This window comes from Schistocerca nitens, chromosome 10, assembly GCF_023898315.1.
Source record: "Schistocerca nitens isolate TAMUIC-IGC-003100 chromosome 10, iqSchNite1.1, whole genome shotgun sequence".
Taxonomy (NCBI): domain Eukaryota; kingdom Metazoa; phylum Arthropoda; class Insecta; order Orthoptera; family Acrididae; genus Schistocerca; species Schistocerca nitens.
The window spans coordinates 108,041,932-108,056,706 of NC_064623.1; the positions used below are offsets into that span (position 1 = coordinate 108,041,932).

Below are 14,775 nucleotides of genomic sequence, written 5' to 3' on the forward strand. Positions count from 1 at the left end.
ATATGCTAAAGTTAAGCCTCCATATAACAAAGGGAATAAAAGAAGTGCCATAAACTTCCATCCAATTTCTCTTTTACCAGCATTCCAGAAAATTATTGAAAGGTAGTACACAGATGACTACTTATCCATCTGCCTACAAATAATGTACTGTGGAAGTTTGGATTTGTAAAGGGTTCTGATATTGAGAAGTTTATTTATATGTACAGCAGAATGCTCTTAATTTGTCAACAACAATAAATTATAAGCTACTGATATACTCTGTGATGTCTCTGTCAGGAGAATCCTCGTCGCATCTAGAAATAAACTTTCCGCAGACCAAAGGGGACGGGGCTATACAAGCTGAGCGGAGTAAAGCCGAACGGATGAATGCCAATCACTGTCTGATTATGTGGCTGACTGGGTTTGCAAATGATCAGCATTGTTATAATTAACATAGATTCAGACTACCAGAATGGAAATAAACGACTATCAGGAATAACACGTGAGGAAGATTACGTATTATCTTCTCGGTGTATCCAAGAAAATGAAATTTTGACAGAAAATTTTTGGCCAGATCGCTACACTAGTAAGGACCAGTTGTACAGTCCCTGGCTAGCAGCCGCATAAGTTCTATTCTGGAAGTAACGTGGAAAATGTGTTGTACGAACACTTAATAACGCCTAACCGGAAAACAATCGCGGGATAACTAAACCTGTGATTCTGACAGGGTTAGTGAAATTAATCGGCGAACAAATATTGACAATGGCAGGAATAGCTGCAGAATTGGTGGTGACAAGATTGTTTGTTAGAACGAGGAAGGAGAAGAAATGGGGACGTAACCCAAATTATGAAAGAATAAGACGATTCCAAATTTGTATAAAAATGCCGTAATACTAGTTTTTGATCTCATGCTTGAGAAACAGGTGCTTATGAATGAAATGTGAAACTATTTCCTAACATAAAGCTTTTTGCTTGTAATAGGCCTAATAGGCATTTGATATTGGTACTTCGTGAATTATATTCTGTCGTGTTATAAAAATGGCCATTTATGCCAAAACAGTCTCGTTTATTTGCTGTGTGTTACAAAATTCTGCCATATTAGAAAGGCCTATTTTGTTTTATCTAGCATGCAGTGACAAAATAGATGTAATCAGATGGAGAAACCACACCAATCTTGGGTATTATTTGTGTCAACAGCTTTTTCAGTATTAGATAATGGCATTTCGATTTTTCATGTAACAAAACTTTTGATGAACTTTGATGAGGTAATAGATTCTTTCATAAAAAGGAAAGCACGCCATGTAAACCTGCAGCAAGATTAGAGAGAAAAAAATGCTAGGAGCTAAGGGTTGAAGAAATGTGTAATTTCTTGCTTATCTCTTGCCTTAATTAGTGTATGTATCCTATATTTAATTTTGTCACAAAAAACAGCAAGTTATTAGTTAATAGGCAATAAAGAGTTCATATTTTCTGAAGAGTTCTTGTTCTCCCATTCACAAATAATTCCAGCCGCTATCAATTTGCGATTTTTTTTTTAAAAAACGGAAAGAAAAGAGGGGCAGGCTGTCAAACGGACGACTGGGAGCAGGAGAGGCACCACAGGACATTTCAATTTCCACTATCCTGAGTATAGTTTGATGGCACCAATTACAAAATATACACATTTTAATTCCACAGAGCGAAATACAGTGCGTGCGGTAGAAGAATGTTTTATGAAGAGGCGTGGCATAGCGCTTTGGCATACTTAAGACCGAATAATATGTCTTACATTTCCTCAAACACACATGTTTTATGTTTCAGACTTTTAAGAAAGATGTGCGCTACAAGATGAACATATTTTTGAAAATTTGATTTTTTTACTATTGACCCGGTTCGCAAATATCGTAGATCCGGGGCTGATGTACAGAGCAGTCTGAGTTATAGTGGGTAGTCTCCACGTGACCTGTGTTTACATTTAGTGATTTTGCTGTTTCCCCCTCGTTTACTCTTGCGTCAAATGAAAAAAAAAAACGGATATGTGACCGGGAGCTATCAAGTACAAGTGAATTAAAATACATTCACATAATTACGGAAGGCTAAAATATGTCATTAGTTTCTGATTTTATTTTATTTCCACTTTTCTGCCAGTCAAGCATTAATCGCTTTGCGGAACAATGAAGTTATTTTTGTCTGTTTGCTAAAGAAATTTGACTTTTATTAACCTTTTCCGCAGGGGTGGTCAGTGTATTTGAAACAAAATGCTTAATTCCAAAGTACTGGCTAGTTTCAACTGTTCACTCCATTTCAAGTACACGTTTTCGTTTTCTAGCACGTATTGCATTATGCCATAATAAAGAACCAAACATGATATAATACAGTACTGGTGCTCCTAGAAAATTTACATTCCGAAAACCACACTGAAAAGCTTAATATCAGGTCGAGGTCTACTTCATTGGGAATCTGGACATACAAATGTGCACTTTAAGTATGCACTTTAAATGTGCACATTTTAATGTGGTTCACGCAATTCCAATGCTCTTGGAGTATCCTCCGATATCTGGTTTCTTTTATGACATAATGTATGATCTTTCAATATTTTACACATACGTATATACGGGCTTCCTACATCATGATAGCTGCACAAGCGCGGGGTCACCTGTTATCTGCGCTCTCTGGCAACTGCTGAAATGAACCTATTTCTAACAGATCGTGGGAAAATATTGTGAATAGTGGTTTGAAAGGCGTTAATTTCAAAGTAAATATCCTTTTACATAAGTTGAACTATGTGCAAGAATGTACCTTGAATTTATTAAATCACAGAGCGTTTGGCTCTCATTTAAAAGTCAACTCTTTGATGATGAGTCATTTAGAACAATTTCGAACCCTGAAGATCAGACATTTATGTCATTATTAAACATTTTACTGGCACATTTGTGTGATGTACCTTAAAGTGTAACATGCACGTAAAAGATCAACATTATATGCAAAAGCTTAGCTTCTCTTGCAGCTTATTAACCTTAGAGACCAATATTATATGTGAAAGCTTTTCTTTTCTTGTAGCAACACTACGTATATTAATTTAAAATATTAATTTTCCGTGTTTGTGTGTTCGTGCTATGTAACAGTGATGTTGCTGTTGGCTGACTACATCATGTGTCCTATGCTCTGAATATCCGCTGTTATCGGCTGGCGAGATTACATGACATGAGCTATGACTGGCTTACAAAAGCGCATCGCAATCTCGATTTCAATGATTCGGAAAGTAACATGCAGTGTTTGGTGGAATTCCAATTTATACTTTTGTAATATGAAAATACGCAGCATACATGTTGCTGCACATCAGAGATGTTTCCAAAATGTGTCTTTTTCCCTGAGTTTCATTTACTAAAGTGCTGGGAAATTCTACAACCTTGTATAAAACCACAACCATTCAAATGATTGTTAAGGGAAAATATACTGTCACTTAACATGGGAGAAGCATGTTTTCACCTGGGAGAAAGTGTATTTTTAACCGGGAAATCCAGGAAAAATCCAGGAATTTTTTTTCCTTGTCCGCGTATACACCCTGTACTAGAACAACCATGACCCAGCCATTATCGTGCAGATTGGCATCATTGTTGCTAAGGGTAAAGTTCAAAACTGCACCACAAAAGACTGATGGCCTATGCAGGGTGACTTGTGCACCTACAAAGTTCTTGGTGTCAATGGCAATTTTGTCTATTGTTTTATACACTGTAGGGTGGGTACACCTTCCCCTCCTATAGTAACGTGGCATCTTCTGTGTGAGTGGTCCAATGTTGTTGCTTGAGCAGTTGCACGAAGGTTGAGCTTATCTATCTGTGCTTACAAATGTGACAAGTGCAGATGTGTGTTGCTAGAAGCAGAAATATTAAGAAGGCGTCAGACTTCATGCAGCCGCTGGAGCAACAGCATAGGACTGCTCGCACAGAAGATGCCATGTTACTATAGGAGGAGAAGGTGTACCTGCCCTACAGTGTATAAAGCAATAGATAATATTGCTATTGACACCAAGAACTTTGTAGATGCACAACTCATCCTGCATGGGCCATCAGTCTTTTGTGGTGGAGTTTTGAACTTTACCCTTAGCAACAGTGATGCCAATCTGCTTGGTAATGGCTGGGTCACGGTTGTTCTAGTACGTGGACCTAAAGTTGATAAAGTGGTAGGACTGGAATCGTTAAACAGCCATGACATCATAGCATATTGGAAATTTCAGTTCACAGAGGTCTACATTAGAGATATGGGTAAATTGTATTACTGTCTTCGATGCCATTGGTTCAACAGCTTTTCTGAACTGCATATACGGTAGTTATCTGTACAGCACATTCTCCATTCCCAATATTGTCCTGGCCTACTGTCACCACACCCTCCACACAAATTATTGCCCCCCCCCCCCCCCCCCCCCCCCCGCTGTATCACCTCCTCCCAATTCCCTCACCCTCATTGTGTGCCACTCTCTGCCAATGCACCCACCAGTCTTTTCCCCCCTCTTCTTTTGTCTTCTTCCACTTGCTGCCTCCCCCCCCCCCCCACTCCTCTTCCCATCAGCCTCCTGGCGCTGCTCCTGGCAGCTTTTTCATGCCACCATCTAATCCCTGCACACTCCAACAGGCAGCACTGATACCTCTCCCCTCAGCTGTACCCCTCTGTCTCTCACGCTTCTCCACTTCAGATTGGTGCATGATGAGGTGTGTGTGTGTGTGTGTGTGTGTGTGTGTGTGTGTGTGAGTGTGTGTGTTTGTTTGTTTGTTCTCCTTTTTGAAGAAGGCTTTGGTCAAAAGTTCACATATGTAACAGTCTTTCTGTTGTGCCTGTCTGCAGCTCAACATGTCATCTTTACTGTGAGTAACAATCTATCATTTTCATAATATTGTCGATATTCCAAACTGGACTTTCTGTTGTATGACTTTGTTTTGTTAATGTATAACTACTACAATCAGAAATCACAAGTTATAAGGCTATATTTAAGTAAGTAACACTCAGAAGTTGTTTAGTTTTCTGACAAGTGGATGGATGCTATGTAACTGAAAGCTGTATTGTGGCTTGACTAGATAACACCTTCACACAAACAAATTTACTGTAAGTAGCACATTGATATTATGTATCAGAATTTCTGTTACAATTTGATAATTATGTATTCAAGTGCTTACTGGGCACTTGGGTATTCGAAATTGCCCATGTACAAAATCTGCCTGTGTCAGTCTTACGTGAAGGAACTTTAGTGCGAGTTCTTAATATCCAAATGTGAAACATAAATTTAAATCTGACATCTGTGTCATGGATCTACTCTATTTCTGTAAATATGAATATGATTTGCCTTAATTTGTGGACTGTTATCCTTTTGCATTTACAACCAGATTAAGAACAGCACCATTGTTTTGTTGAGTACACCTTGTTGTTGAACAACAATAATATAAGCGTAGACCAGATGTGACTTGAATTCAAAGAAATAGTTTTGGCACCAACTGAGAGATTTATACCAAATAAATTAACAAACGATGGAGCTGATCCTCTTTGGTACACAAAATGGGTCAGAACACTGTTGCAGAAACAACGAAAAAAACATTCCAAATTTAAACAGACGCAAAATCGGAAATTTTTACAGAAGCTTGAAATTTAGTTTGGACTTAAATGCAAGATGCTTATAACAGTTTCAACAATGAAACTTTGCCTCAAAACCTGGCAGAAAATCCAAAGAGATTCTGGTTGCATGTGAAGTATGTTAGCGGCAAGTAACAATCAATGCCTTCTCTGCACAATAGCAATGGAGATACTATTAAAGACAGTGCTGCCAAAGCAGAGTTACTAAATACAGCCTTCCGAAATGACTTCACAAAAGAAGGCAAAGTAAATATTCCAGAGTTTGAATCAAGAACAGCTGCCAACACAAGTAACGTGGAAGTAAATATCCTTGGAGTAGTGAAGCAACTTTAATCATTTAATAGAAGCAAGTCTTCTGGTCCAGACTGTATTCCAGTTAGGTTCCTTTCAGAATATGCTGATGCATTGTATCCTTACTTAACAGTTATCATCTGATGAAGATCTGTACCCAAAGACTGGAAAGTTGCACAGGTCACACCAGTATTCAAGAAAGGTAGTAGTAGTAATCCACTAAATTACAGGCCCATATCATTAACATCGATATGCAGCAGGATTCAAAAACACATATTGTGTTCGAAAATTATGAATTACCTCGAAGAAAATGGTCTATTGACACACAGTCAACATGGGCTTAGAAAACATCGTTCTTGGGAAACACAACTAGCTCTTTATTCGTGTGAAGTGTTGAGTGCTATTGACAAGGGATTTCAGATCAATTCCGTATTTCTGGATTTCCAGAAGGCTTTTGACACTGTACCACACAAGCAGCTTTTAGTGAAATTGCATGATTATGGAATATTGTCTCAGTTATGTGACGGGATTTGTGATTTCCTGTCAGAGAGATCACAGTTTGTAGTAATTGATGGAAACTCATTGAGTAAAACAGAAGTGATTTATGTCATTCTCCGAGGTAGTGTTATAGGCCCTTCACTGTTCCTTATCTATATAAATGATTTTGGAGACAATCTGATCAGCCGTCTTAGGTTGTTTGCAGATGATGCTGTCATTTATCAACTAATAAGTCATCATAAGATCAAAAGAAATTGCAAAATGATTTAGAAAAGATATCTGAATGGTGCAAAAATTGGCAGTTGATGCTAAATAACAAAAAGTGTGAGGTCATCCTCACAAGTGCTAAAAGGAAGCCATTAATTTTTGGTTACATGATAAATCAGTCAAATCTAAAGGCCATAAATTCAACTAAATACTTAGGAATTACAATTATGAACAACTTAAATTGGAAGGAAAACGTAGAAAATGTTGTGGGGAAGGTTAACCAAAGACTGCATTTTATTCGCAGGACACTTAGAAAATGTAACAGATCTACTAAGGAGACTGCCTACACTACTCTTGTCCATCCTCTTTTAGAATACTGCTGCACAGTTTGGGATCCTTACCAGATAGGACTGACAGAGTACATCAAAAAAATACAAAGAAGGGCTGCATGTTTTCTATTATCGCAAAATATGGGAGAGAGTGTCACTGATATGATGCAGGATTTGGGCTGGACATCATTAAAAGAAAGGTGTTTTTCGTTGTGACAGAATCTTCTCACGAAATTCCAATCAGCAACTTTCTCTTCCGAATGCGTAAACATTTTGTTGACACTGACCTACGGAAATGATCACCATGATAAAATAAAGGGAATCAGAGCTCGTACGGGAAGATATAGGTGTTCATTCTTTCCGCACGCTATATGAGATTGGAATAATAGGGAATTGTGAAGGTAGTTCAATGAACCCTCTGCCAGGCACGTAAATGTGATTTGCAGAGTATCCATGTGGATGTAGATGTAGATATAGAACTGACATGCATTGCATGTCAGTAGTTTTGTTTGGCAGCATGGAAATATCACAAACAGTTTTTTACCTGTTGACAGTGAGCTATACTGTTATTCAATAAATTCACCATTATCAGTGTATATAACTTCCAGTACAATGCTCTTAATTGAAGTTTTTTAATTAAATCCCACACACTTCAGATTGTTCAATATTTACAGTTAAGGTGTAACAGAAGATGAATTATGTTGTTGGTATCAATGACAGGATCCAGAGATTTGTAGCGTTCGCATATAGGGAGCTACACAAGACTACATTGAGGATGAAAATTACTGTTTTAATTATCTCTGTGCAAGGAATAGCAGCTATTGAGTTGTTTTGTGTAAAACTTTGATTTTACTTTATCTATACAGAGTTCTGTTCAACTTATATGCTGTAGCATAAAAATCAAGTTAAATTGCTTCACTCTCCTGAGTCACTTATTAGTATTGCTCACTGATAAAATTGCAGAGACAGAAAGGTTGACTGGTCTGTACCTTTGGGAGTTTGAGATCTCAGAAGAGGAAGATGAAGAGAATAATGCAGTTAAAAAGTACAAAGAAAGAAAAAAGTAAAAACTGAATGGTTAGTAGAAAAGAAAAAAAAATTGGCCTGGCATGAGTAGGACTCACACACTCTGAGATTTCCATACAAAGTTAATTATGTATATAGGTAGTTCGTCCATCCCAGGAACTAAGAATCTTGATGATTTTTGCATGTTATCAACATTGAAACTGGCGAGATATCATTCTTTGGAATTCCGAGATTTTGAGAATGTTTCAAGTCTGAAGTCTGTTAACAAATGTGAAAAGAAATATTTTCTTGTGTGATTTAATTACAGATAAACCCTTCTCGAAGCCAAATCTCATGATTCTAGGTCAATGGGAAGTATCTTATGGGATTTAATGAGTGACTACAAGTATCAAAATAGTTGACATAAATAGGTGTATCTTTCGATTGCATTAACTTAGAAGCTTACATTTATTTCACTATCAAAGGAGTATAGACCTTAGTGTGTGCCATAAATTTCAACTTTGTGTCTACCAGTTCCTGAGAAAAAGAGTTTTTAACAGTTGGACAACCATAGACAGACCGACAACAAAGTGATCTTATTAGGATCCCATTTTTACTAACTGAGATATGAAACTCTAAAAAAAAGAATAAAAGAAAGAAAGGATCCAGGTACAAGCTAAAGAATAAATAAGAAATAAGGCCAGATTCTAAAAAACACAGTGTGGGAAAGGGGGCATTAGTGTTTAGCTAATAGAAATTATGTCTAGGAGAGTTGCTGGATGGAAGATGTGATGGAGAAAAAGCTGCTGCCTCCAGCATTCAGGGCAACTAACTCTGAGTGGAAGGGTCTAAAAGACCTGAGTGGTGCAGCAGGCATTTGAGTCGTGCTGTAGAGCAACATGAGCTACTGAGTATGATATCCACAAAGCAGACAGTTTGTCTAATTCCGTTCTTGCTTTCTGTTGGTTTGGCAGTGGTCATCCTCCCATAAAAAACAGTCCAATGAACACACCAACCAGTGAATGATGTGAGCTCTTCCACTTACTCCTCTTTACTTTAATGTTGTGCAATATGTTAACGGAGTAGGAGGTAGTAGATGAGTGCAGGGGACAAGGTTCTCAAGGGAATCATTACAGAAATAGGAACCTTAAAGTAGGAGATGTGTTATGGGACTATAATTTCAGACCTTGACTTGAAAATTTTCTTGCCCAGTAGGGTAATCTAATGATTCATTCGAAGCATATAGAGGTATTGGGTGATGAGTGGAGAACGCTTCTTTTGCCTGAAGTTGGGACAATGCTGTTCAAAGGGATGGATGAAGAAATTGCTTGAGAGATTTTGCCATAGAGAAGGTCAGTATGTTGAGGACTTGATTGGAGTAGATGTAAATACTGTGGATACCTAATCTGTAAGGTACATAGTGGTTTTATTGCATGGAAGGAGATGACAACTGTTGAAGTGGAGCTAGCATTGCCTGCTGGTTGATTTTGTGTGTTCATATAGACAGCTTTTTCCCTATAACTCATGTTCTTGGTAAATGTATCTGCTCAACAATAAATTCCTCCATTTTCCAGCTTCCTCAACCATTTCCTCATTCTTCCCTGAGAAGAAATCTGTTGTGGAGAATAGGAGTGGTGTGTTCTTTTTTAAGCATTACTTTTGGCCGTACATAGGATTAACCCTCCTGAAATAAATGCCTGCCCGAATCTGTGTTTTTGTAATTTTAACAAATAGTTAATCTTTTTAACAAATAGTTAATCTTTTTGTATCTCTCACTTTATTTTACTTTTTGAGGTATTTTCTGTTTATGTTTAAAATTACTTATTATATGCAATCTTCGAGCATTTCTTTACATTTGCTAATGCCTCCTCTTTTTTTTTTTTTTTTTTTTTTTTTTTTTTTTTTTTTTTTTTGCAGGATTGTTGAACTCATCATAAAGGCAACAGAGATGGAAAAAGTGGCACTGTGCAAAAATCCTTTAATAAATGCAATTGAAAGCATGCAGTAAGTTTCTATCAAGTTTGTGATTCTACATTGATATAATTTGTGTTTTATTTATGTCATTAAACATTTGTATTTCAGCACATAATGAGTAAGACTGGGTGTGCTGTCTGAGCAAATTACAGGCCAGGTGAAATGCTTCTCATGTGATAAGCCCTGTGTTAGCAGTAGCGAAAGAACAGTTACCATCTTAGTATATATATATATATATATATATATATATATATATATATATATATATATATATATATATATATATATATATATATATATAGTTAAGGCTCACTGACCACTTGACCATCTTCTTCTTCTGTGCGAATCCACAAACAGTGCCCGAACTCTTATGGGAATTGGCAACGTGCCGCGAGTAACGAGTATAATGGGCGGGGGCACTATGAATGTAGTGCGGGAAAATACGTTGAGAATGTGGGTTTCGCGGGAGGCGTGCCAGAGATAAATCCCTGCAGTTGCGCTATCCTCTGTGCCCTCGGTGGCTCAGATGGATAGAGCATCTTCCATGTAAGCAGGAGATCCCGGGTTCGAGTCCCGGTCGGGGCACACATTTTCATCTGTCCCCGTTGACGTATGTCAACGCCTGTAAGCAGCTGAGGGTGTTCATTTCATTGTAATTTCATTCTAACGAGCTGCATGGCCACCAATGGTATCTGTTCTATCGGACATGTCCGAAAGAACGGATACCATCTTAGTATATATATAGTTAAGGCTCACCGGCCACTTGACCATCTTCTTCTTCTGTACGAATGCACAAACAGTGCCCGAACTCTTACAGGAATCAGCAACGCGCTGCGAGTAATGAGTATAATGGCCGGGGGCACTACGAATGTAGTGTGGGACAATACGTTGAGAATGTGGGTTTCGCGGGAGACGTACCAGAGAGAAATCCCTGCAGTTGCGCTATGCTCTGTGCCCTCGGTGGCTCAGATGGATAGAGCGTCTGCCATGTAAGCAGGAGATCCTGGGTTCAAGTCCCGGTCGGGGCACACATTTTCATATGTCCTCGTTGACGTACGTCAATGCCTGTAAGCAGCTAAGGGTGTTCATTTCATTGTAATTTCAATCTTCTTGTTTTTGAGCAGAAATTCTTAAGGAAGATCTTTGGTCCAGTACAAGATGAGATCACTGGGAATGGAGGATCAGACACAATTGTGAACTAGACAAAATGTACAATAGACCAAACATTGTAGGACTGATGACAACCAAGTGCCTTGTGTAGGCAAGACATGTCAGTTGGATGGATAAATGCTGATGGTCTTTGAAAGCTATGGATTATACTTCATGTGAAAAACGCCCACTAGGAAGATCAAAGAAGAGATGGAGGGATGGAATCCATGAGGACTTGCTGCAGATTGGAATAGAGAATGATTGGTGCCAGGAGGCACAAAACAGAACCCAGTGAAGGAGGTACCTTTTAGCAGCATGCAGTCCTCTGGGCCTGATCATGTAAAGAAAAGTAAAGTAAAGTAAGTAAGTAAGGTTGTGAATTTATACGTTTCCACTGGTCACTTTGCTCCTTGATCTCAGGTCACAGGATTGCAGTCTAGAATTGTAACTGAATATAAGACCAGTTGTACAGATAGGAAAATGTAGATATTCTGGGTATCACCTGTATCTTCAGCCATCTTGTGCAAAAATTAATTATTCTCAGTGAGTCTAAGAACACTGATACGAGTGTAGACTGAAAGGTAATGCAAACATGTGTGTAGAACACAAACAAGAGTTATTGGGAAGATCAGGTAAAAAGTGCATTAAAGTAAAATTCTCAAGCTTCAAAATCTTTTTTTTTTTTTTTTCTCGCACAGTCACTGTTAATACTAATGCATTTCTCACAACATGTGACAAGTTTTTTCATTCAATCACTGAAAAATACTTCCAACTTTTCTCAGATCCAAGACTTGACAGTTGCCTTCCTCTCATTGTCGGAAGTGTAACAATTACACTCTAGCTCTCCCTTGGGTAGAGGAAAAAAGTAAGTACTGCAAGATCAGGGGCGTAAGGTGTAGAATCAGTTCAAACTTCAGGTTTCACAGTGGCTCTTCAGTTGTGCATAATGTGAGTGGACGAGTGTTGTCATGTTGCAAGATTATTGGCACCAGTAACATGACAAACTTGAGGTTGGAGATGTTTGAAGCTCTGCATACTGAGAATAATTTAACGTTGCCCATGTGCCAGGTAATCAGTTACATAAACTCGGTGAACATCATAAAATACAGTCAAAAAGAATTTTTCACATGGATGGTTGTGATTTGAACTTTTTCACCTGAGGAGAAAATGAATGTCTCAGTATTAAAAAAGAAGTCATCTTTTTCATCACTGTAGCACTGCAAAAGTTGCTTGCAGCATTCTAATCGACACTGTTTGTTCTCGTCTGTGAGATGGTGTTTTACCCATGATGCATAGGTTTTATGATATCCTAGTTGTTCAGTAATGAAGATGACAGATTCCTCTGATATTCTGATATAGTTTGCAATACACTTGTGAATGATCATCAATAAGTTCATTGGCATGATCAAATGTGTACTGTTTGTTTCATCATCAGTTGTGGCTTTTCCATGCTCACCACCATGAAATTTTATTACCCCTCAATTTACAGTAGACCTATCATCAGCATCGTCACCATAAACAGCCTTTAGATGATGATGAATATCACTAGGAGTCACTTTTTCAACAGTTAGAAGCCTAGTAACAATACATTGTTTAACTTGTGTTAGAACACATCTCTATACTTTCACTATACAAAATACACTGTATGAACCCGACATCTTCAAACTGCACACACGTGAAGAGGGGGAAGTTACCTTCAAATGACACCTGACATCTTTTTCAAGGGATTTACACCACATTCTGCAAATGCGTGCAGCACTTTTCAGGCTACTCTTGAACTTTATATTTGGAGCATGAGTTGGAATAGTAGGAACATCAATAAGAATACTCATTCGGGCTGAACTTGTGCAACCTGTTTTGCTAATTGGAGTTCTTAATCATGGCGGTTAGCCACCTAATGACATAATATGGATTGCCCAGATGCAGCTGCAACAGTTCCAATGCTGTTTTAGTTCAGTGGGCTTTTGGAATGGGTTCAAGGAGCTGCTGAACCCAGTGGCTCATAACTTTTGCAATCTTCAAAATGTTGTGTGAGATTTCTGCTTTGTTTCACCATATTGTAATGCCACTTTTCTAGCAGCAGAGCCTCCACTTCTTGCAGTTCACACTCATTTATAGAGAGAGGATCTGTCACTTTGCTTCTGTCATTCAGACTTGTCTTACCACTGTGGAAGCAATTTTGCCACAAGACCCCTCTGTCATATGCCAGTACTGTGTTGTATATTTCCACCAACTCACTGTGGATTGTTGCAGCTTTGTTCCCCTTCGTAGCAGAGAATGCATTACCACAAAATATTCACATTTTTGACATGCCACACCTAGACATTCACACACATTGTCACACTACTTCTGGGACTCGGGGATTCGTGCTTGCCTCGGATTGAATCCATCTGGCAGATTAATAGTGATGGCCCATGTGCTGGCTAGCCCGGTTGTGGGTTTTAGTCGGTTTCACACATCCGTTTAAGTGAATACTCACCTGGTACACATGTCCCACCCCAGTTATATGATTCACAAGCATTTTGGAAATGTTCTCACACTTTCACAAGGGTTAACATTACTCAGACAGATGGGTACACAAAGTGGGACAGAAGGGGTGGTGACAGGAAGAGCATCAAGCCGCCCTCTGACACTTAAGTCACCAGATCCATATTAACATGCTGACTGCTTCACGATAAGAGATAAAGAAGGAAGAACAAAAAGAAGAAGAAGAGAGAAATACATTTTGTCAAAGTGATGTGCTGTTTAGTTTTTCCTCCTCCAGCAGCATGATGTGGTACTGTAGCATAGTGATTTCAATGTGTACCAGAACTGCAGATATGTACAGGCAGCTAGTCAACAAACTAATCACATAATTTTATGCTCTCAGTGTGATAATTAAAGTTTTTTGAGTCCCCCTGATAATGCTAGGGGTATTTGTACACTGCAAGACAGAAAAAATGACACACCATGAAGGAATTGTGCAAATGTGATGGATATCAATAGATGTGATCTACATGTACAGGCCAACAAATGATTACAATTTTAGAAAAAATGGATGATGTATTCAAGAGAGAGAACTTCTCAAATTGAGCAAGTCAGTAATGCACGGTCCACCTCTGGCCTTGATGCAAGCTGTTGTTTGGCATGGCATTGACTGACGGAGTTGTTGGATGTCCTCCTGAGGGATATTGTGCCAAGCTCTGTTCAATTAATGCATTTGATAATCAAAATCCCAAGTTAGTTGGAGGGCCCTGTTCATAATGCTCAAAACATTCACTATTTGGGGGAGATCGAGTGGCCTTGTTGGCCAAGGTAGAGTTTGGCTATCACAGTGACGAGCAGTAGAACCTCCCACTGGGTGTGGGCAGGCATTATCTTGCTGAAATGTAAGCCCAGGATGGCTTGCCGTGAAGGGCAACAAAATGTTGCACAGTATGTCATCAATGTACTGCTGTCCTGTAAGGGTGCTACAGATGACAACGCAACACAGCAGCACATTGAAGATATTCTATGCCATTTTGTTGTCCTTCATGGCAAGCTATCCTGGGCTTACATTTCAGCAAGATAATGCCAACCCACATGGGGGAGAGTTTCTACTGCTTGTCTTTGTGCTTGCCAAACACTACCTTGGCCAGCAGGTCTCTCCCTGCTTGCGGATTTTGATGATCTAACGCACCAGTTGGACAGAATTTGGCATGATATCCCTCAGGAGGAAATCCAACAATTCTATCAGTCAATCATGTGACCTAACATCTGTTTT

At 38.7% G+C, this 14,775-nt stretch overlaps 1 protein-coding gene across 6 annotated transcripts in view; it reads left to right on the forward strand.

Annotated features, from left to right (window-relative positions):
* LOC126210645 (ankyrin repeat and protein kinase domain-containing protein 1-like) overlaps positions 1 to 14,775 on the forward strand; it is a 206,979-nt gene that overhangs the window by 126,137 nt on the left and 66,067 nt on the right. For all 6 annotated transcript variants that reach the window (XM_049939966.1, XM_049939965.1, XM_049939968.1 and 3 more), the window contains one exon: positions 9,828 to 9,914. In XM_049939966.1, the coding sequence (XP_049795923.1) occupies positions 9,828 to 9,914 (87 nt within the window). The remainder of the gene's footprint in view (positions 1 to 9,827; positions 9,915 to 14,775) is intronic.